Here is a 22,762-nt window from a genome sequence, read left to right as displayed (position 1 = left end):
TTAAATAAAATATAAAAAATCCACATAGATAAAAACATATACAGTGGGGAGAACAAGTATTTGATACACTGCCGATTTTGCAGGTTTTCCCACTTACAAAGCATGTAGAAGTCTGTAATTGTTATCATAGGTACTCTTCAACTGTGAGTGACGGAATCTAAAACAAAAATCCAGAAAATCACATTGTTTGATTTTTAAATAATTAATTTGCATTTTATTGCATGACATAAGTATTTGATACATCAGAAAAGCAGAACTTAATATTTGGTACAGAAACCTTTGTTTGAAATTACAGAGATCATATGTTTCCTGTAGTTCTTGACCAGGTTTGCACAGACTGCAGCAGGGATTTTGGCCCACTCCTCCATACAGACCTTCTTCTGATCCTTCAGGTTTTGGGGCTGTTGCTGGGCAATACGGACTTTCAGCTCCCTCCAAAGATTTTCTATTGCGTTCAGGTCTGAAGACTGGCTAGGCCACTCCAGGACCTTGAGATTCTTCTTACGGAGCCACTCCTTAGTTGTCCTGGCTGTGTGTTTCGAGTCGTTGTCATGCTGGAAGACCCAGCCACGACCCATCTTCAATGCTCTTACTGAAGGAAGGAGGTTTTTGGCAAAGATCTCGCGATACATGGCCCCATCCATCCTCCCCTCAAGACGGTGCAGTCATCCTGTCCCCTTTGCAGAAAAGTATCCCCAAAGAATGATGTTTCCACCTCCATGCTTCATGGTTGGGATGGTGTTCTTGGGGTTGTACTCATCCTTCATCTTCCTCCAAACACAGTGAGTGGAGTTTAGACCAAAAAGCTCTATTTTTGTCTCATCAGACCACATGATCTTCTCCCATTCCTCCTCTGGATCATCCAGATGGTCATTGGCAAACTTCAGACGGGCCTGGACATGCGTTGGCTTGAGCAGGGGGCCCTTACGTGCGCTGCAGGATTTTAATCCATGTCGGCGTAGTGTGTTACTAATGGTTTTCTTTGAGACTGTGGTCCCAGCTCTCTTCAGGTCATTGACCAGGTCCTGCCGTGTAGTTCTGGGCTGATCCCTCACCTTCCCCATGATCATTGATGCCCCACGAGGTGAGATCTTGCATGGAGCCCCAGACCGAGGGAGATTGACCTTCATCTTGAACTTCTTCCATTTTCTAACAATTGCACCAACAGTTGTTGCCTTCTCACCAAGGTGCTTGCCTATTGTCCTGTAGCCCATCCCAGCCTTGTGCAGGCCTACAATTTTATCCCTGATGTCCTTACACCGCTCTCTGGTCTTGGCCATTGTGGAGAGGTTGGAGTCTGTTTGATTGAGTGTGTGGACAGGTGTCTTTTATACAGATAACGAGTTCAAACAGGTGCAGTTAATACAGGTAATGAGTGGAGAACTGGAGTTGAACAGGTGTTTCTTAAAGAAACACTAACAGGTCTGTGAGAGCTGTAATTTTTACTGGCTGGTAGGTGATCAAATACTTATGTCATGCAATAAAATGCAAATTAATTATAAAAAAATCATACAATGTGATTCACTGGATTTTTGTTTTAGATTCTGTCTCTCACAGTTGAAATGTACCTATGATAAAAATTACTTTGTAAGTAGGAAAACCTGCAAAATCGGCAGTGTATCAAATACTTGTTCTCCCCACTGTATTAAACATAAATCATGAATATTGACAATGATGGCAACAATAATGATGATTCCGCACCAGTTGATGGCCAGTGGATGAATTAAAGTCACTGCCTGGCGAAAATAAATGTGTCATATAATCCTATTCATGGCCCAAAGACGATTTGGGAAGGTTTAGGGAAGGATGAGCTCGATAATATTTGTATGACATTTTGTAATACCTGCAGCATTCTGTTTTTAAGATACACCCACACCAACATATAGAAGCTACTTTTTAACATACTTAATAAATAAAAACCACTGCAATTAAATCTAATTCACTTATATTGTAAGTTATTAAATGCTGTATTTACTTAAAGATGGAGTGTGTGTTCTATCTTTTTCATGAGCATGTTTTAAAGACAGGACTCATTGTTCCACCCAAAAATCTGGAATGCTTACATGAGAGATGGAACCAGTTTACATATAGTTTGTTTTCTCCAACAGCTTTGTCTTTCGGCCTTTTTTCCATTCCTCTTTCATTTTGGACACTTATGTCAGCTCTTTCTTGACACAACTCGAGAGGGACAGCTTTTCTCACAGGTTTTCTCACTCCCTTCTCTACTTTCTGACCCTTGCTAACCATCTCTTGTTTCTCCTTTTATTTTGACAAGTTAGGAAATTCCCTATCATTTGTCCTCCCTCCCTCCCTCCCTCCCTCCCTCCCAGTACACTGTTCAACCCCCTCTTTCACCTTTTGGCTAATCCATGTTTCCTTTCTCCTGCAATCCTTCCCTCCACCACAGTGTGTCCACAGATGAGATTATGCAGATGGAGAAGGACAGCAACATCAAGCATTGTCATGACAACAGCCAGGCTGTAGAAGAAAGGGAGCGGGAGAAGAAGCTGGCCAGGAAGAGACTCTATGTGGTCTCTCTGGTCTGCCTGGTCTTCCTGATCGGAGAGATCCTGGGTGAGGGGTCAAATTATGCCTGACTCTTGGTTTAGCGAGTTCATAGTTTGTTGAAAGTTTGTTGTTAGTATTAAAGTGTCATTCTTCTGGATAATGTTTCAATTTATACCTGACTCTTGGTTAACCGATTTAGTTGGTTAGTTAGTCAGTCTGTCAACCAGTCATCACTCACGCACTTATTCGCAAATCTTCTGTCGTGACCACTTTTCTCTTTCTCTTTTTTTCTAAATCTACCTGACTCTTGGTTAGTTTGTTTGTTTTCCAGTCAGTGGGCCGGTCATCACTCACTCACAAACTTACTCGTTTTCTCTCTCTCTTGCTCTCTTTTTTTGGTCTCCCCTCTCTGTCTCTCTCCCCTCGGTCTGTAGGTGGTTACTTTGCGGGCAGTCTGGCTGTGATGACAGATGCTGCCCACCTGCTGGTAGACTTTGCCAGCTTCATTATCAGCCTGGTCTCTCTGTGGCTGTCTTCCCGACCGCCCACACGCACTCTCAGCTACGGCTGGCACCGTGCAGGTGAGATCCTCATCATCGCCCCCCTCATCATCAACCTTTGTTCTTGTCCTTACTCCACTCCCGGCAAGCAAAATCCAGTTGTCAGGACGACTCCCGCATGTCAGAAGGTTTTGTCATGTTCCCCCGGACGTTCTCTGTTTATGGGGCTGTATCTCAGTCGCTAGAGTATGGTGCTTGCAGGGCCAGAATAGTGGATTTGTATGCACCCATGACTGTTAAGTAACTTTGGGTAAAATGGTGTGCATAATTAATATTTATTTTCGTCATCCTCGTGATTTTAATGATCCATCACTACTACCATTTTCATCAGAGATTAGTAGATGATATAAGTTTATAAATGCAGTTTAATGCGATGGCTTCATACCTACCACGGTTACAAATTGAGTATGTCTATAGTAATTGAACATGTCTACAGAATAGCATATTAAGCAGTTGCTGGAGCATTGTGATTGTGTATAATGGACTTTACAACAGGGCCTTTCCTATACATACCAAAAATATTACACTGGTAGAAAACCAGTATACGTTTAGCTGACTATTTGTGCATGGTACAATGCTATACATTTAAACCAGAGTTAAAATGCTACCCGATGGGTCTTGGAGACCTTTCGTACGGGCTCAGACTGGGTTTAGTGGTTCGTGTCACATGGACATTTCTAGCATTATCGTCTCAGCCCTCCCCTTAATTGAAACGGTATGGGTTCACCTTCTCTGTTCTCTGTGTGTGTTTTTGTCTGTGTGTGTGTCCTCACTCTTTCTATTCAGAGATCCTTGGCGCTCTCCTTTCGGTGGTGACCATCTGGCTGGTGACAGGTGTGCTGGTTTACCTGGCTGTGCAGCGTCTCATCAGCAATGATTACGAGATCGAGGGCACCATCATGCTCATCACCTCAGGCTGTGCAGTTCTGGCAAATATTATGTGAGTCCACAGATCCCCCACCGCAGGCCGTTTTTTCAGACCGTTACGGTCAGCAGGGCTGGGGTAGCTTTCGTTTCAGTTTACCGGTGGTGTTGAAATATTCACTTCCTGAGTACGAAGTTCACTATTCTTGTACTGAAATGTGTTCTGGAATTGGCATTCTATTCATATTCTTTCTGTGACAAATGCAGTGTTTACAATTGGCAGACAAGCTGAGAAACTGCAGTTAATCGCTGAAGGCACCAGTTCTACAGCGCTTGTATTTCCTGGTGATGACAGTTCCACCTAGGGCTAATTACTATTGACTTACTGTTGAGTTCAAGAAATCTAAAATGAAAGAACTGTAGTAATTTGATGGGAAAGTAGCCGATTGATATGTGTTGTCACATAAACTTTGGAATGTATACTACCATTCTAAAGATTTGGGTCACTTAGAACTCTGAAGAGAGAGAGAGAAGAGAGATTTCACCACATGCTTCCTGAAGCACCTCCCATAAGTTGGATTGGCATTATGGGTATCTCTTACCTATCAAGCCAATGAGCAGCATATGCCACCCCATTATAGACAGAATATTAGCTGACTGCTTCTTCCCTTAAATAGTTCTTCCATAGTTTGGATCTGTGCATTGGATCATTCTCCTGTTGTAGGAGCAAATTCGCAGCAATCAAGCACTGTCCCTAGGGTAAGGCATGGCATTGCAAAATGGAGTGATAGCCTTCCTTCTTCAAGATCCCTGTTATCCTGTCCAAATATCCTACTTCTCCACCACCAAAGCATCCCCAGACCATCACATTGTCACCACCATGCATATCAGATGTGTCAAGCACTCCTTACAGCTTCTTTTCATTTGGTCTGCGCCTCATGAATGTTCTTCTTTTGTCTGTCTATAACACTTTTTCAATCTTCCTCTGTCCAGTATCTGTGTTCTTTAGCCCATGTTAATAATTTATTTAAATGGCTTTTTCTTTGCAACTCTGTCTAGAATTCCGGCCATTTTGAGAATGTAATTGAACCCTCAATTGCTGATGTTCCAGATACTCAACTAGTCTAAGAAAATTGCTAACATAACAGTTTTCTAATGATCAGTTAGACTTTTAAAATAATATATACTTGGATTAGCAAACTCAAAGTGCCATTGGAACGCAGGACTGATACAACTATGTAGACATTCCATTAATAATCATCTGTTTCCAGCTACACTGTATTTCTGATAAATGTGATGTTATTTTAATGAAGAAAAAATTTGCTTTTCTTTCAACAACAAGGACATTTTTAAGTTAACCCAAACGTTACAATAACTACACAGATATTGTAAATTCCATTGATTCCACATCAATCTTGCATCTAGATAAATGCTTCATGCATATATAATGTTGCATTTTATTTTAATCAAAGTGTCTAATATGTAATGTTTCTTTGGGGGGGATGTCTTATGGGCAGAATGGCATTCACGTTGCACCAGTCTGGACACGGGCACAGCCACGGAGGCCTCAGCAGTGGGCACGGGCACAGCCACAGCAAAAACGACAAGGGCCACGGGCACAGCCACAGCAAGAATGACAAGGGCCACGGACACAGCCACACGGCCGGTGACAACCACTCGCTCGAAAATGGTACCCCATCTCACGGAAACGGGGATGTACCACAACATGTCGGGGTAGATGGTCACCAGCAGGAGTCGGTGGGGTCGCGACCCCAGGCCAACGCCAGCGTGCGCGCCGCCTTCGTGCATGTAGTGGGAGATCTGCTCCAGAGCATCAGCGTGTTGGTCAGCGCCATCATCATCTTCTTCAAGGTCAGAGGCAGACTGGGAGGAGGATGGCTTGGCTCCCCAAACCCACAGACGTTTGTTGACTCTCAGCGATTAGTCAGGATTTCATTCGCTCCACATCGATGACCTTTTCTTACAAGCGAAAAGTCATCATTAGCTTTAATACTTTTATGTGGAAAGGTTTCGATTACTGATGACTTTGTTAGCACTAATTTGAACCTCAACAAAGGACTTCAACAGTGTCAATCTCTCACAGGACCATGTAGCAAACAACAGCAAAGTGGAAGATATCGGTTTGAGTGGTCAGGCAGCGTTGATATAGGAGATAGTGGCCAACCTGAGAGAGGAGGATGATATGGGGAGATTATGCAAAATGGGTAAACTAGATAAGCATGAAGCGGATGTTAGTGTTGACACAGTCTTCTTGGCTTTCGTAAGCTGTCATTTTGACCTGGTAATTTAGATTGCTGAACAACCATTGCATCACAATGAAATATACAGTATGCCATTGATTCTCGGATAATGGCTGAAATAGGTCATCAGGTCATTTTTATAGTTTCACAGAAAAAAAGGTTCCAAAATGTACCTAACTCTTGCATAGCATGAGTATTATTATGATATTAGAAAAACATAAAGAGAATAAAACAGTAATTAATGGAACTGACGCATATTACCACCACCTGTAAGATTTCATTAGGGCTTGGAAAAATGTAAATAAGAATCTCTGCAGTATGTTTTACTGGCTATTGGTGGGATTAAGGGTGCTTGATGATAATTGTGATGTGGCTCATATAAGGATCGATTCACCGTATCATCTTCTCTACAGTAGTTTACTGTTCATTTCCGAGTAAGCCTATTTTGACATTTAGGCTGTCTCTCCCCTTCCTGTCTTTGATTATCTTGTGATTTTCATGTGCTGAGCGTGGAACCTCGACTGCGTCATTTTCTTAATCCTAACTCTCATATTAGATAATGATATCTTTTCAAAAATGTTGGTGCCAGGAGGCAATTCTCAGTAGAATTACGAATTTGATGTTGCTGTACAGGCACACACATCCAAGTGTTTGTAACGTGAGGTACATAACGTGAGGGACATCACATATTTCCCCCGCGTGCCCTACCACAACATTTGAATAAAGTTAATTATATTTTAGGAAGGGGAGGGTATTATGATAACATACATTTTATGACCATGTCATATTGATGGTTTTGCTCTCTCTTTTTCTTCTCTCTGTTCCTAACAGCCGGAATATAAGATAGCTGACCCTATTTGTACCTTCCTATTTTCCATATTTGTCCTGGGAACCACCATCACTATCATGAGAGACATCCTGACTGTGCTCATGGAAGGTAATACATTCCTACCGGCATTCCTGTTTTAGGTTTGGTCAAATTGGTTTTCTTCCTTTAGGCTAAACTGTTCAAACCTGCCATGGAAACTTTTAGGCATTGTCTTTATTGACAGTGTCAGCCTGTTAACACAAACACTCAGAATTCTGAAAAGTGCAAGCAAACCTGTGAGGAAAAGAACAGCTTACCCAGAGGTTCCAAATAAATACTGCAATGTGGATTTGATTGAATTGAACCTTAGAAATTATTTCCGAAGGGGATAGCCTTGTCGGTTTATTTATTTCAATCCTTATGGCGCCAGCTAAACTTCCTTGCACCCAACCCTGAACAAAAATAATTTACAGGCAAACATAACTCACATATATACTAGTATGATGTATTTACATTTTATTTACATCATGTTTAATGCTGTATAGGACAGGAAAGACACACGTGTGTGTTTGAGTGTGTGTGTAGATTGTGCTATTTATTTTGTTTAGAGGTATTGTGTATGTTTGTGTCTTTGTGTGTGAGTGTAATGAACTCCATTTCTGTCTTTTAATCTCTTTCTAATTCCAGGTACCCCAGCTGGAGTGAAGTATGTTGAGGTGAGGGGTCGGCTGCTGGCTGTCAAAGGGGTGAAATCCCTCCACAGCCTCCATATCTGGGCCCTGACAATGAACCAGGCTGTGCTCTCAGTGCACGTGGCTATAGGTAAGTGTGGGCCCGGCTGTCACACTGTAAAAATAACGTCATGTTGATTTAGAGTACAAATGACAGAGGCAACCAGCCGCAACACAGTTTTAAGTTTGCTCAACAGCGTTTTGACACAGACATATTATTTGTTTTGAGCGTACTGTCAATCCTATTGCAGCTGGTTCTCTAACAATTGTGTATTGAGACAACCTGTTTGATAACAATTTAAAATAATGTAATTTTGTGTTGCCTAAAGTGCGGCTGTTTATACAAGAAAATAATGAATGAATGATTAATAAACTATAAAACATGTTTTTATAAACACTTCATTATGTGTAGTTATTGCTACCACATGATAATGATGATGATGGTGATAGCTTCATTGCTCTGTGCATCATTATACATAGAGAATAACACAGCAGATATACCTCTGCCATTAGGTATGTGTAACTTGACTTCATCTAACCACAGTGACTTGCAAAATTGTGAGTTTGTCCCTGTCGACATACTTTAATTCCCCTTTTTCCCTCCACAGATGACTTGGTGGATCCCCAACTGGTCTTAAGGGAGATGACCCAGACCTGCCTCTCCAACTACAAGTTCCACTCAGTCACCATACAGCTGGAACAACAGGCCGACCAAAAGCCTGGATGTACACTCTGTGCAGATCCCAAAATGTAGCCTTCTGTTTGGGGATGATCCCCGATTCAAGGCCCGTAGGATAGCCCAGGAGCCCAGGGGTATGAGGTTAAACTACTTAACCTGGGTTTCGTTGTAGCCTGGACACAGTGCTTTCGCCAACGCTTGACTTGGGGGGACAAACATACTGAAACTGAGTGCTGGTGTCATTTTCTACTCCTTGAGTTCCTCCACCTTTTATAGAATAATGCTGAGTTCTGGTACCAAAATAATAATGGCAGCCAAAATGTCTATTTGCACCATTTTTTTTATCCACTCATAGCACTCTTTTTGGCTGATCTGTGACGGACATTGGACCTATTTTGGGGTTCGTTTGTTTATCTCTGAAAGGGGAGGTGTTCTGTCTACAGTCAGAAAGTACCTCATTGCCTCTCTGTAAACAATTCCAAAGAAAAAGTTTGAGGAGATCAAGGATGGAATGCCTTAACTGATCACAGGCTTGAAGGGGTACCGTTTCTCGTTTTTATCTTAGTATTTACTGTAAGTACAATGTTAAAATGTTCACTTGGTTGACTTAATATTTTAGGTGTCTGTATCAAACTGCTGGTCACTGTGTATTGCTGTAAAACATTTTTGATGAAACTGCTCAATGCAAGATGCTATATTGTTTTTTTATTGGCCCTCCGGACTGTTAACTGGATCTTTGTCTCACTGAAGATCAAACAAAAAACAAGTGACAGTTCAAAATGCTTTTCGTCTAATATTTGACCACTTTGGGAATATCTAAATGTACATAACCTGTCAGTAATGATACATTCCTATCACCTGATATTTATATATTTTTATTGCAATAGGATAAAGTAGAAATTCAGACAAAATACAATACTTAAAATAATAAAATCACTGTTGTTAACTATATTTGCCTTTCTGCCTTCTTTGCCATAGCTCCTCACAAGGAGAAGTGTTGCTCAGCAACAGGAGCACAGTGGATTCATTGTCTCTTTGCACACGTTGATCCCTTTTAATAATAGTTTCCCTGTCCCCTCCTCGACCTTCAGCAAGTCCAGTCCGCCTGTGGGCCATCAATGAAATGGATCGGCTATCTTGGGCCTCAAAGGTTTCTAATTTAGTGTAACCGATCATTAGCATTAACGCCTCTCTGGTTTGGCCAGATCTTTCTTTAAGGGGACCTTCAATAGGACGACCTTGTGCCCTATGGTCACAGACTATTTTAACAGACCCTGATAATGTTAATTATTCAAACGTACCCAGGGGGAATGTTCAGTGTCAGTTTACTGATGGTTATAGGCTATTTGAAAGGTTAAAATCCTAGGGAAGGGTTAAAATGTCCTTTTATATGTTCAGTTGTTTGAAGTCATTTTATTTCTTTATATTTATTATAAATTCACATCTAGCTTCTTGTTGTAGACTGCCATTGTGTCATGGCTATCACAAGATCTCTAGAATATGTGAATGGGTAAACATTTAACCCATGGCTTTGCACTCCACTCTGTGAGCTGTGCGAGCATGACTTGGCAGATTAGTAGAGTGCGTGTGTGTCTGTGTGTGTGTGTGCGCGTGTGTGCGTGTGCACGTGTTTAACATCTGATTGATAGATTGTTTTCCTGAATCCAGCTGACCCCAGGCACTAACCCGGCTCTTGTGCACCCCATCCTCTCTGCACTCTGCTCAACGTCTGCCCTCATCTCTCTCTCTCTCACACACACACACTAACACAGACAAACACTCACACTTTGCACCCCACTCTACTCAGTTTACAGACACACACATTATAAAAGAAAGGAATCTAAGCCCTTTATCCCACGGTTGCTGCTCTGGGGGTCAATGTGGGGCTGTAGCCATGGAATGTACATGAAGCAGTGGGCCATAGAACTGTGCAGTTTAACACTACTCATATTCATGTATATTTGCATATATATATATATAATTTTATAAAAACACAGTTTTTATCTTTTACCTATCTGTACCTTGGTCCATTATCTTTTAATCCTCTCCAACTCAAGACAATATCCTTGTCAAAATGGGAACTGTTAGCTGCTGTTTGGCCTTTGGATGGTACCCTCAGAGCTGGCTATTGTGCACTCGGTGTGTTTTTAATTAAACTGTGTGATAGCTGAGTACGGTAGATAATCCGCCTTAGTGTGATATCCTCCAGCAGTCATTAAACGGTTCACTTTTCCTCTCCCCTCGCTGGGAGTTCTCCATACCAACACTCTGAGGCCTTCAATCTGTACATTGTTGAGTCTCTCTGCAGGTTTGGTGGAGGTGATACTGCCCAACACCCCCTACAACCTACACCAAGGCCATCAAAGTCAGCAATCTTTAATTTAAGACTTTCCTAAGTGGTTTGAATATGAGTGCATTTCTCATTTTGGATGGCTTTGCAGTAGCCTATTAATCAAAAGTTTGTATATTAGATGGGTAATTAAAACCAGTGTTTGACATTATAAGACATTATATAGCAACTAAGTAGATTTTTTATCTACCAATGCTAGCAGTATTATTAAGGTAATGTTTTTGGAAACATGAAATGGTTGATTCATTATCTCTAGTAAATGAATAATAAATATAATAATGTTTATTATGGATTTATATTTAATGTACATAAATATAATGTATATTATAGACAGATAACCTTTCCTAAATCAGACCAGAAGGACCAAAAGTGAACACAAAGCCTTAATCTGAGCAGGCTTCAGTAATTCTGTATTCATACTTTATGTGGAGAAACAGATCCTATTTTCCTAAGTTATAATTAAACAACCCAAGAGGAGCCCAATGTTAATGGAACACCTCATTTATAAAAAGGCATGCCTCAATTGGTCTGGTAGATGCATACCAGATTAGCATGATATGAACACATTAAGTATGGTGAACCAATCAGCTCTCATTTTTTGCAATTAAGAAGTTGTAGGCATTCAAGTGAACTGACATGGAGTTTCTGTGTCAGTAGCTTGCACAGAGGGCTTTGGATTGAAAAAAGAAAGCCCATCTCAAAGTTATTATTACCACACCCAGCCTCCAAGACTAGATTAATTGAAATTGAAGTCCATCCTGTAGCTGTATTACCCCATATGTGAATGAATAGTTTGAAATTAAGTACTGGGCATTCCAAACTAGCTTCAGCTTCACTCAAGCCTGAAGGCATACAACAACTTTCAATTTTTTCTCTCTCAATGAAACCATTTCTTATTCTCCTTGTCACTCAAAGCAACCATTTTGCAAGGCAGGGTGCACAGGATTAGGTATCTATTTCAAGTGTCTCTTGTATAAGAGACACTTTAATTTAAATAGCGCACAGAGCAGTCGGTCCAGGTAATAAATGGTAAATCTATCAAAAAGAAACCTATCGAAAAGGTAACTTCTTTTTTTGTAGAGATTCATAGGTTTTTGTCCAATTTATCATTAATGTAGCCTTACATACAGACTCACACAAGGTTAAAAAAAATAATAATTCATGCCTAGAGGGTAATTTTGGTGACAATTGAAACATGAGAGATAATTTAACAAAATGTTTTGAAAATAGAGGACGCCACTGAATTAGAAAGTTGAGATAAATCACAAGCGTCCATCAAAGAGGCCAATGGTGTACTGGGTCGTGTTAATTTCTGAAAAACCACCAGGTGTCGCTTTCACACAGGTGAATTTGTAATGGAGCTTTGCTCTACCGTAACATGTGTGGTATTAATCAGACCAGCATCACAATTATTTGATTAACATCTGTTTCTGCTGTAGGACTGTGAGGAGGTATGTACATCTCATAACAATAAATATAACAATACAATATCATTATCTTTCTATAAAAAAAATTTCACCAAACTCTTTAATGAAACGCATGAAGTCCATGGCTTACGGTAGCTATACATGCTCGATGTACACTCTCGCGACGTTTGACATCTGCGAGATTCTGTTGAAAAAGGACTTGACACACGTCAACAAACAATATTAATACAATCCCGGTAAGTTTAAGTATTGCGAAGTAGTTGTTATTTAGACAATATAAATTGCGGCAAAGTTACCTTTTGTTTTCATAGTAAGCGGTTAAAAGCATACTAAAGCAAGCAGCATGAAAAAAACTATCGTCTTGGTGTTTGCTAACACAGCTAGCAATCTAGTAGTAGCTGTATTATTAACTAGCTTAGCTACTTGTACTTCGTTAGCTACGTTGAAGATATGAATAGTTATTGATCTTACATGAGATAACTGTCACCGTTCTCTGACTGCAATTGTTTAGTTGAATGTTCTGTAACTTTAAAACTGAAAAAGCCCCATATGTGTATTACTGTACAGTGTTGTCAGGTGAAAGTAGAACTCACAACATTGTAGCAACATGAAAACGTGTTAATATTGTTCATTCATACTGTAACAAACATTATAAAGACGCATTTATTTAACTTCGTCAGAGAAGCGTAAACCGATATTGCTGTAACTGGTAAAAAAAAAATAATAATGGGGGATGACCAGGATTGTGTTTGGACAAACACACGTAGTAAGTAAAACTATACTATTATTATTGTTATTATTATTTTTAAGTAAAACATTTCAGAATGGTGCTTGAATAGCTAATCATATTCCATGGTGGTCGAATACAGTGATCCATATTGTTTTGTTTTTTAAGTTTGTATCTCAAAACATTTTCTATAAAGGCGACTTTTATCAATACTTTACATTATTTATAATAGTATTTTTTTTTTCTTTATCGTTCGTATCCTATTTAGCTCATTAAACAGTGCAATCCATAAGCATTTGGACAGAGACACCATTTATTTGGTTTTGGCTTTGAACTCAAACATTTTATTAGGATATGGGAAAGGGAATTATGCACTGACATTTCAGAGGAAGTTTGGGTTATCATATGTACAACATCCTTTTGTGGAAAAAATACTCTTTTATCACCTTGAATGAAGGGCCAGCTGAGAGGTATGCAGCAACATGCTGGCAGGTCTGTGGCCAAGTGGGTGTTATTTGGGAATGTCAAATAACACCGCTAGAACTTGCTTTGTAATATTCCTTGTTAATGTTCCAAGGGTTGTTGTAGTGTTAATTTTAGATACTTTACTAGCGACTAGTAAAAAAAAACATTACTAGGAATCAGTAGAAAGTCTGAAGAATGGAAATGTTTAGTCATTGTTTGTATGGAAAGTTTGACTTGTGAATTATGTATTCAAATGTCTGTTTTTGAAATAGAAATGGATAGCTTATACTAACCAGGCTGACCTAATCAATTAAATGTACATTGATGTTAAAAATATGCATTTATTTATAAGTTTCCACACACTGTGTACTGGATTGGACTTACCCCCTTAAGTGTGTTTTATTTATTTGTACAGTTGATTGTAAGGACTACAACCACTTTATGAAAAAAGAAAAAAATGACAAACTCAAACATTTTTGAATATGTTCAGTGTCCTCAAAATTGTTGTCTATTTCATGGAACATCAAAACGCTTGAAATTAACTTTATTACTCCAAAATGCTTTTCATTATAAGTCAGCTTGTTGCGTATACATTACACTCCCTCCAACAGGTACAATACACACACAAACATTTTATTTATTATTAGTTTGTCATTTCTGTGACATCAATTTTAAAAGGTTGCATTCAACTGTAAAAAACATAATGCGGAACTTGCCTTTAGGCAGTGATGTCTGTCCCTCAGTTGCACACATCAGCAACAGCAAGAAATACAAATTGTTAATGTTTATTAACCAGCGTGTGAGAAGCTAATAGGGACAGCCAAATAATCCTCTCAGACCCTTTTACTTTTACCAGAAGCTGTCAGAACTGCCTACATTCTTATGCCTGTCTGCTGATGCCTGCTTCTGTCCCCAACCAGGTCATTCATATGGCATATGTTTACTACCAAGAAATAAATATTGAACTGTGCACAATACACACAAAAATCCACTTTTGCAGCCCCACAGTAAATACTGTAATCATAATGAAATGAACTGTCAAATTTGCTTTTGTGACATTGCTGTTAGTGACATCGACTCCCAAATGCAGATGTATGCGAAGCGCTGCGGTACATAGTGGGTAATGGTTACGTTTAGGTGATGCTTCCAGTGTCCAGTGTTAAGGTTAGACAAGAAAAAACGTTAAGGTTTGGTTTTTGCTCCCCTTTGGTTAGGGTAAGTAAACCAAAATATAGTGATTCAAACTGCAAGCATTGGGGTACTAATTTGTGGCGTTTTGGCCTGACCACAATCCCGACCACGACTCCCTTGCAGAACTTAATCTAAATCTATGGTGTGGTACCATGAAGCGGTGTGTTAATGGAGGGTATTTTCATATTCATTACACGCAGAAGGAGATTTTTTGTGTGAGTATTACATGCGGTTTGACATATACAGTGAAGTCTGGAAATATTTGGACACTGACACAGTTTTCATAATTCTATCTCTGTACACCACCACAATGGATTTAAAATGAGACAACCAAGATGCAATTGAAGTGCAGACTTTTAGCTTTAATTCAAGGGGTTGAACAAAAACATTGTATGAAAGATTTAAGAATTGCAACCATTTTCATACACAGTCCCCTTACTTCAGGGGCTCAAATGTACAGTCAACTCTAGAGGTATTGGCACCCTTCATAAAAATGAGCAAAAACATTAATATAATCTGGATAATACATACAGTGGGGAGAACAAGTATTTGATACACTGCCGATTTTGCAGGTTTTCCCACATACAAAGCATGTAGAAGTCTGTAATTTTTATCATAGTTACTCTTCAACTGTGAGTGACGGATTCTAAAACAAAAATCCAGAAAATCACATTGTATGATTTTTAAGTAATTAATGAACATTTTATTGCATGACATAAGTATTTGATACATCAGAAAAGCAGAACTTAATATTTGGTACAGAAACCTTTGTTTGCAATTACAGAGATCATACATTTCCTGTAGTTCTTGACCAGGTTTGAACACACTGCAGCAGGGATTTTGGCTCACTCCTCCATACAGACCTTCTCCAGATCCTTCGGGTTTCTGGGCTGTCACTGGGCAATACGGACTTTCAGCTCCCTCCAAAGATTTTCTATTGGGTTCAGGTCTGGAGACTGGCTAGGCCACTCCAGGACCTTGAGATGCTTCTTACGGAGCCACTCCTTAGTTGCCCTGGCTGTGTGTTTCAGGTCGTTGTCATGTTGGAAGACCCAGCCACGACCCATCTTCAATGCTCTTACTGAGGGAAGGAGGTTGTTGGCCAAGATCTCGTGATACATGGCTCCATCCATCCTCCCCTCAATACGGTGCAGTCGTCCTGTCCCCTTTGCAGAAAAGCATCCCCAAAGAATGATGTTTCCACCTCCATGCATCACGGTTTGGATGGTGTTCTTGGGGTTGTACTCATCCTTCATCTTCCTCCAAACACAGCGAGTGGAGTTTAGACCAAAAAGCTCTGTTTTTGTCTCATCCGACCACATGACCTCCTCCCATTCCTCCTCTGGATCACCCAGATGGTCATTGGAAAACTTAAGACGGGCCTGGACATGCGCTGGCTTGAGCTGGGGGACCTTGCGTGTGATTTTAATCCATGACGGTGTAGTGTGTTACTAAGGATTTTCTTTGAGACTGTGGTCCCAGCTCTCTTCAGGTCATTGACCAGGTCCTGCCATGTAGTTCTGGGCTGATCCCTCACCTTCCTCATGATCATTGATGCCCCACGAGGTGAGATCTTGCATGGAGCTCCAGACCGAGGGAGATTGACCATCATCTTGAACTTCTTCCATTTTCTAATAATTGCGCCAACAGTTGTTGCCTTCTCACCAAGCTGCTTGCCTATTGTCCTGTAGCCCATCCCAGCCTTGTGCAGGTCTACAATTTTATCCCTGATGTCCTTACACAGCTCTCTGGTCTTGGCCATTGTGGAGAGGTTGGAGTCTCTTTGATTGAGTGTGTGGACAGGTGTCTTTTATACAGGTAACAAGTTCAAACTGGTGCAGATAATACAGGTAATGAGTGAAGAACAGGGGGGCTTCTTAAAGGAAAACTAACAGGTTTGTGAGAGCCGGAATTCTTACTGGTTGGTAGGTGATCAAATACTTATGTCATGCAATAAAATGCAAATTAATTATAAAAAAATCATACAATGTGATTAATTGGATTTTTGTTTTAGATCCTGTCTCTCACAGTTGAAGTGTACCTATGATGAAAATTACAGACCTCTACATGCTTTGTAAGTAGGAAAACCTGCAAAATCGGCAGTGTAACAAATACTTGTTCTCCCCACTGTATAATGATTATAATTTTCCTCAAATGCTTGGAGAAATTGCTGACTTTTGTTTTAGTATAAACTATTCCTGCAAAAGTGTTTTTTTATCTTCTGAAAAGTTGATTCTGTAAAAAACATACATGGCAAAATTGTTAATCTTGAAGAATAATATAAGTAAATCCTATTGAATTTGTGTCTTTGGGGATTAGTTTTTTCTTGATATTTCTTTTGGTGTCTCGGACCTTTCTTGTTGTGTATGACCATTTCCTGTTTCACTGGGCTATAAATATGAGGTACAGGTAAAATCCTTTCATCCATCAACATAGGTAAAAACAAAGATTTCTGAACTCAAATAAGGAAAAAAAAGCTGTTGAGCTGCATAGATTGTTGAATGGCTCCAAAAATAGATATTCATTTGAAATTACCAGCAAGCACAATCAGGTCCGTAGTAAAGGATTTGAAAAGCATGGAACTGTTGAAAATGTGTCAGGAAGGGGGCGCATCTGCATAGTGCCCCCACGCACAGTGAGGAGGATGATAAGAGAGGCGAAGAGCCCAAAGATCACATTTCAACAAATGCAAAGTTCAGTTGAAACTTGGGGATTCACCACTTCAAAAATCAACAGTGAGACGCCTTCTCCATGACCAGAAGCTTTTTGGATGAGTTCCAAAAAATAAGCCCTTCCTGAGACCAAGACACAAATCTGAACTTTGCCCAGCAACTTTGGAGCATCATTGGAATCGTGTGATGTATTCAGATGAGACAAAAATGTTGCTTTTTGGCCACTCACCCCATCATCATGTTGGGGAACTAAAAGGGACTGCATACAAAGAACGGCACCTCATACCCATGATAAAATATGGTGGTGGCTCTTTGATGCTTTGGGGCTGTTTTGCTGCCAGAGGTCCAGGGTCACATGTTAAGATCAGTGGCATATTGAATTCCATTCATACCATATAATTTCTGCCAAAAATCTGGTTGTCTTTGCCAGAAGGCTGAAATTGGGCCCCGGTTGGGTCTTCCAACAAGGCAGTGACGCGAAGCACACATCAGAATCGACAAAGAAATGGTTGCAGCACCACAAAATCAGTCTCCATACTTGAACCAAATGGAAGTTCTGTGGTCTCAACTAAATAGGGCAGTTCACAAGAGAAAACCAAAGAATCTCAATTATTTGGAGATGTTCTGCATGGAAGTGTTCTCCAACCTTGTTAAACACTACAGAAAGTGGATGAGTGGTGTCATTCCTGGGGAAGCTGGAGAAGCTCCACCAAATACTGACACTTGGGGTGCCAATATCTTTGGAATCTGCATTTTCACTAACATTTGAGTTACTAAAGGAAAACTTTATTTTGTTCCAACAAACTCTTTGAAAATAAAAGCAGGCGGCTTATCCATATGTTTGAGGCCAAAATATCACTCGCAACGATGTGTTGATCTTTTTATATATACATTTTAGCTCATTTTCATAAAGGGTGCCAATAATTGGCAGTTGACTGTAATTGGACAAATTAACAATCATAAATAAAATGTTTAATACTTTGTTGAGAATCCTTTGCTGGGAATGACTGCTTTAAGTCAGGAACGCATGGAAATCACCAAATGCTGGGTTTCCTCCTTTGTGATGCTTTGCCAGGCCTTTACTGCAGCTGTCTTCAGTTGTTGTTTGTTTGTGGGTCTTTCTGCCTTAAATTTGGTTTTCAGCAAGTGAAATGCATGCTCGATTGGTTTGAGATCAGGTGATTGACTCAGCCATTGCAGAATATTCCACTTCTTTGCCTTAAAAAACTCGCTTTTGCAGTACTTGCTTTTGCAGTATGTTTTGGGTCATTGTCCTTCATTTTCCATTGTTAGACATCTAGTGTCAACAATACTCTGGACTTTTGAGTCAAAAGTCTGTGTTCAACTGACCTTAAATTATTCATGCCTTCTAGTCATTTACAAATTTACAATAGGCTGTGCCGTCTAAACCAGTTATTGACTAGGCTATTATATAGTCCAGTAGATATGATCTCCAAAAGATGATATTTGCTTTATTTCATACAGAATCGTACAAATTTGCACACAATTGTTTGCTCTGAACAAATCGGCTCTATTGCCATTTCATGAAATCCTGTGGTCCATTCTTCTTCAGGGTTTGTGTCAACACAGGTGTTGGCTTATTGCCTGTGACTTTCCAGTATATGTGCCAAGTTTATTTAAAAAGACTCTGGGATTATCTGAAATACCTTATCTTCCTCCAAACCACATTTACCCAACCTTCAATGTTGAATAAGTACTTTAAAAAGAGATGATAGTGCAATTCTGTAGATGCCGGTCAGTGGCCAGCCCTCCAAAGTCTGACTCCTCTCTGGGTTTTTCCTAGGTTCCGAGCCTACTGGGGAGTTTTTACTAGCCACTGTGCTTTAACGTCTTGTTGTTGCATGCCCTTTGAGGTTTTAGGCATCTGGTTTTGGTATCCATAGAAGCACTTTGTGACTTTATAAAATACAATTTCGCTGTGGGCCTCCCAAGCTCATGTGGCTCAGAGATAAGAATTTAAATAGTTTGGCCTTATTGGTAATGTTAAATTGACTTGTATTCCACCCTCTAAACATATTACACAGATTCCTTAGCCAAGATTAATTTAATCCGTTTTTTAAAGGAATCATACATTATGCTTCTAAATGAGAATGCCAGAGGATCCTCCAGTTTTCAGGGTCTGAACCCCTGGTGTTCCAGTTACATCACACAAGAAAGTGTACACTAGAATGGCTGAAAAGCAATACTTAAAATTTTTGTAATTACCTAGTTAATCGACCAACCTAAACCTGAGATATTATAGCTGGACCTGAAACGAGCTGTTTATTCTGAGAAATAAATAATTGTTTGGTCCAGTTAAGTATAAGTGGGCAAAGAAACATAGTAAGTTTAAAAAATGTGGCTGTGGACCCCAGTTTAAGGTATTTGTCAAAGATGACACAAAAAATCTAATGGCAATCAGTCAGCGTTGTACAATAAACATAGTTTCCTAGAAGTAATAATTACATACATTTTATATTAAATGGGTCTCTAGAGAGGGCTGGTTTTCTTCCTTGATGTGCTTGCCTTGTTGCCTGGGGTTTTGTTTCATGTGCTGAAAAAAAAGTTAAGCCATTCATCGACAGGGCTCCTGGTGCATGTAATTGACAGATGCAAAAATATCATTTTAATTCCATACATAACAACAAATGAATGTCCAATGCAAAGTGCAATTATGGGCAAAACAAACACTTAATTTTCCCAGGATCTTTATTTCACTTTTTACTGGCAATTATTGTATTGTTTTTAGTATGGAACTGGCTGACTGACTACTTTAATATACACTGTCCTTGGGTTATCTGAATGGTGCTTTGACTACCCCAATTCCCTATTATTCTCATACATATTACTATGAATAGACTTGCCTGCCTTCTGACTCCTGTTGATGGAAAAGTCTGGCTTAGGGAGGTCCAGCCATCTATCCTGCTTCCTCTGGTTCACACATACTGCTTGGGTTCAAAACTCTCTTTCCCCACTTTCCTGTCCAATAAAATGCAACATTCCTGTAAAATACCTCCTAAAACAAAGGAATACTTTAAATGCATTAATAACTTGCACTTTGTTAACACTTCCTAATTCTTTCTAAGTAATCAGTCTCTCTGTCCCCCTCTCTCCCCAACCCCTCCCATCTTTCAAATAACTTCCATGCAGCAATCAGGCATGCCAAGGTGTTCTAGTGTGGAATAGGCTGAAAGTGTGCGGCACCCACCGCTGTCTTCATGACCACCCCTCCCCTCGTGGCGTTCCCTGGGCAGCAGCCTCATGCCCGGGACGTCAACACGGCGTCGCTCTGCCGCATCGGCCAGGAGACGGTGCAAGACATCGTCCTGCGCACCATGGAGATCTTCCAGCTGTTGAGGAACATGCAGGTGAGCTCATACAGGCTAGCTAGGCCGTCAAAATTGATTGTTTCTTTTAATGATTGTTGAGCATTGAAGAAAGTGTGTTGGTAGCAGGTACTTCTCTGTCATTTTACAGACAGACACACTTACAAATACAAATAATGAGCAATTTCACCATGTTTGTCCCCTGACACCCAGCATTACATAAATTGAAAGCACAGCACTGGTTGATAGTCATTTAGGTATATTAAAAGTTTGCCACTGGTTGAATCCAATAAACATCCCTCTCTACCCCCCAGTATATAAATAACTGTAATACATTGACATGCATCGTCTCCTTTCTTGCGGTCTGATGGGATGGAGGTAAAGTATACCTGAGAGCAGAATGCTCAGACAAACAGTTTTTTAAGCTTGACCCTGTAATACTTGTGACATAGCACAACCTCATTTCCTACTGATCATTAACACAAGAAGGATGATTCTGTTGGACTTCAATTTTATTATTAGACAGAAACCATCTTATAGCTCTTCTGGCCCTTCCAGATCTGACCGTGGCCTGAGTGGTCATTGTGGACATTGACATCCTATCTGTCTGTGCCTCAGAGAAGGGCCTTCTGCAGGTCATTAAAACAGCTATGGAAAAGATGGACACATTTGGAATACGTTACTGTGACAGCACAAGCCAGCGATGCCTCACGGCAGCACATTGTGATTCATTTCACAGATTGCAGACTGGGGGGGCTATCTGTCTGTTTACACTTCTCTGTTTACAGAGTGCTGGGCATGTATACAGGTATTCACTTGTACACCTCCCCTTCCCTGATCCCAGGAAATGTTAGATGCTGTACACACTGTTCCCAATTAAAGGGCCTAAAGCTAGTTAGCCTCAGGTTCTGCTCTAAAGATGAGGTTAAAAGGGCCTGAAGGTAAAGCTAGTTAGCATAAAGCTCTGTTGGAACAGCCTGGAGTGATCCACTCATCATTATAACTTTATATGGAACCGCAATGGAATGATACCTAACAACACGGTGAGATCAGTACATTTATGAGTTCTTAATGTAAATAGTTGAAAAAACAATTATTTGTCTTTATTTTTTTTTTTATTCTTAATTTTTTACAATCCTCTGCAACTCTGTTGGATGTGCATGGCATTCTCAACACCAGAATGGTGGGTTCGATTCCTGGGATCCCCTGTATATAAACTGTATGCACACAGAGACTGCTAAACGGGATATGGAGTGCTTTATCGACACTAAATGCCTGAGTGATCACCCAATGTATTGCAGTAGTAGTAACTAGTGGTCAGTTAATAGTGGTCAAGTTTATGTGAAGTGTCACCCTGTAGTATCTTCCATTAGAATGTTATTATAGTGCTGTTTCCGGTTGCCCATGTTCCGCTGTAGCATGGGTTTGAAATCAGGCCCACTCCTCTTTCAGTAAAAGCTCCTCAACTCCCAACTCTCCATCAATAACCAATAACGTATGAATGTATCTTTTAATAATGTAAGTATATTGCTTGACGAGTAGATATAGCAGACTGTCACTGTCATGTCCCCCAGCTGCCTAATGGTGTGACGTACCACCCCAACACCCACCAGGACAGACTGGGCAAACTGCAGGAGCACCTGCGGATGCTCTCAGTCCTCTTCCGCAAGCTGCGCCTGGTTTACGACAAATGTAACCAAAACTGCTCCGGTCTGGATCCCGTACCCCCAGAGGTGAGTGGCCATTGTGCCCGGACCGCCCTACAATTGGGGTCGGGTGCAATATAAATGACAATTTATTAATTACCTGATCCTGTAATTCCAGTACAATTCTTGAATTTGTGTTGAGTTTGAATTGGGAAACTCTGTAACTCTATAAGGGAGACGGCGAATTAACGTTGCCGCTAGCAGCAATGTAGATGTTTAGATGCAAGACAGTCAGATACATTCACACGGCCAGCCGTTCGGTGCCTGGTTGCGGTATAATAACAAATCACGGGAGGCCAGCACAGGGCAGCGTAATTTTGTTCAGCACTGCCCGGGAGAAAAGCTCCAGAAAAATGTTGCCCACTGGGAACAAGGTTGAGCAGCCTGAACTATACAGTTAGATTTACATTGATTAATTCATTTATTTTTGTTAATTTCTGTCCCTGGGCTTCTGTTTTCTCTCACCTTTTTTTCTGACAAATTGAAA

At 40.3% G+C, this 22,762-nt stretch overlaps 2 protein-coding genes across 7 annotated transcripts in view; both read left to right on the top strand.

Moving 5' to 3' along the window:
* The window catches only part of LOC105027864 (zinc transporter 2), a 32,063-nt gene extending 22,702 nt beyond the window's left edge, over positions 1–9,361 (top strand). For all 3 annotated transcript variants that reach the window (XM_010900191.3, XM_020050437.2, XM_010900195.5), the window contains 7 exons: positions 2,408–2,574; positions 2,943–3,089; positions 3,855–4,008; positions 5,450–5,804; positions 7,025–7,130; positions 7,689–7,823; positions 8,341–9,361. In XM_010900191.3, the coding sequence (XP_010898493.1) occupies positions 2,408–2,574; positions 2,943–3,089; positions 3,855–4,008; positions 5,450–5,804; positions 7,025–7,130; positions 7,689–7,823; positions 8,341–8,486 (1,210 nt within the window). In that variant the 3' untranslated portion in view covers positions 8,487–9,361. The remainder of the gene's footprint in view (positions 1–2,407; positions 2,575–2,942; positions 3,090–3,854; positions 4,009–5,449; positions 5,805–7,024; positions 7,131–7,688; positions 7,824–8,340) is intronic.
* A 2,988-nt stretch (positions 9,362–12,349) lies between these two features.
* Positions 12,350–22,762, top strand: part of med30 (mediator complex subunit 30) — a 32,254-nt gene continuing 21,841 nt past the window's right edge. For 2 of the 4 annotated variants that reach the window (XM_010900197.4, XM_010900200.3), the window contains exons 1-3: positions 12,350–12,424; positions 20,394–20,611; positions 22,144–22,302. In XM_010900197.4, the coding sequence (XP_010898499.1) occupies positions 20,462–20,611; positions 22,144–22,302 (309 nt within the window). In that variant the 5' untranslated portion in view covers positions 12,350–12,424; positions 20,394–20,461. Of the gene's footprint in view, positions 12,425–12,826; positions 12,955–16,619; positions 16,646–20,393; positions 20,612–22,143; positions 22,303–22,762 lie in introns of those variants that run through there. The other 2 variants (XM_010900199.5, XM_010900198.4) reach the window with 2 other exon arrangements.

The sequence above is a fragment of the Esox lucius genome, chromosome 10 (assembly GCF_011004845.1).
Source record: "Esox lucius isolate fEsoLuc1 chromosome 10, fEsoLuc1.pri, whole genome shotgun sequence".
Lineage (NCBI taxonomy): Eukaryota > Metazoa > Chordata > Actinopteri > Esociformes > Esocidae > Esox > Esox lucius.
Note: the sequence above shows the minus strand (reverse complement) of the source record. Positions and strands in the feature narration are given on the sequence as shown.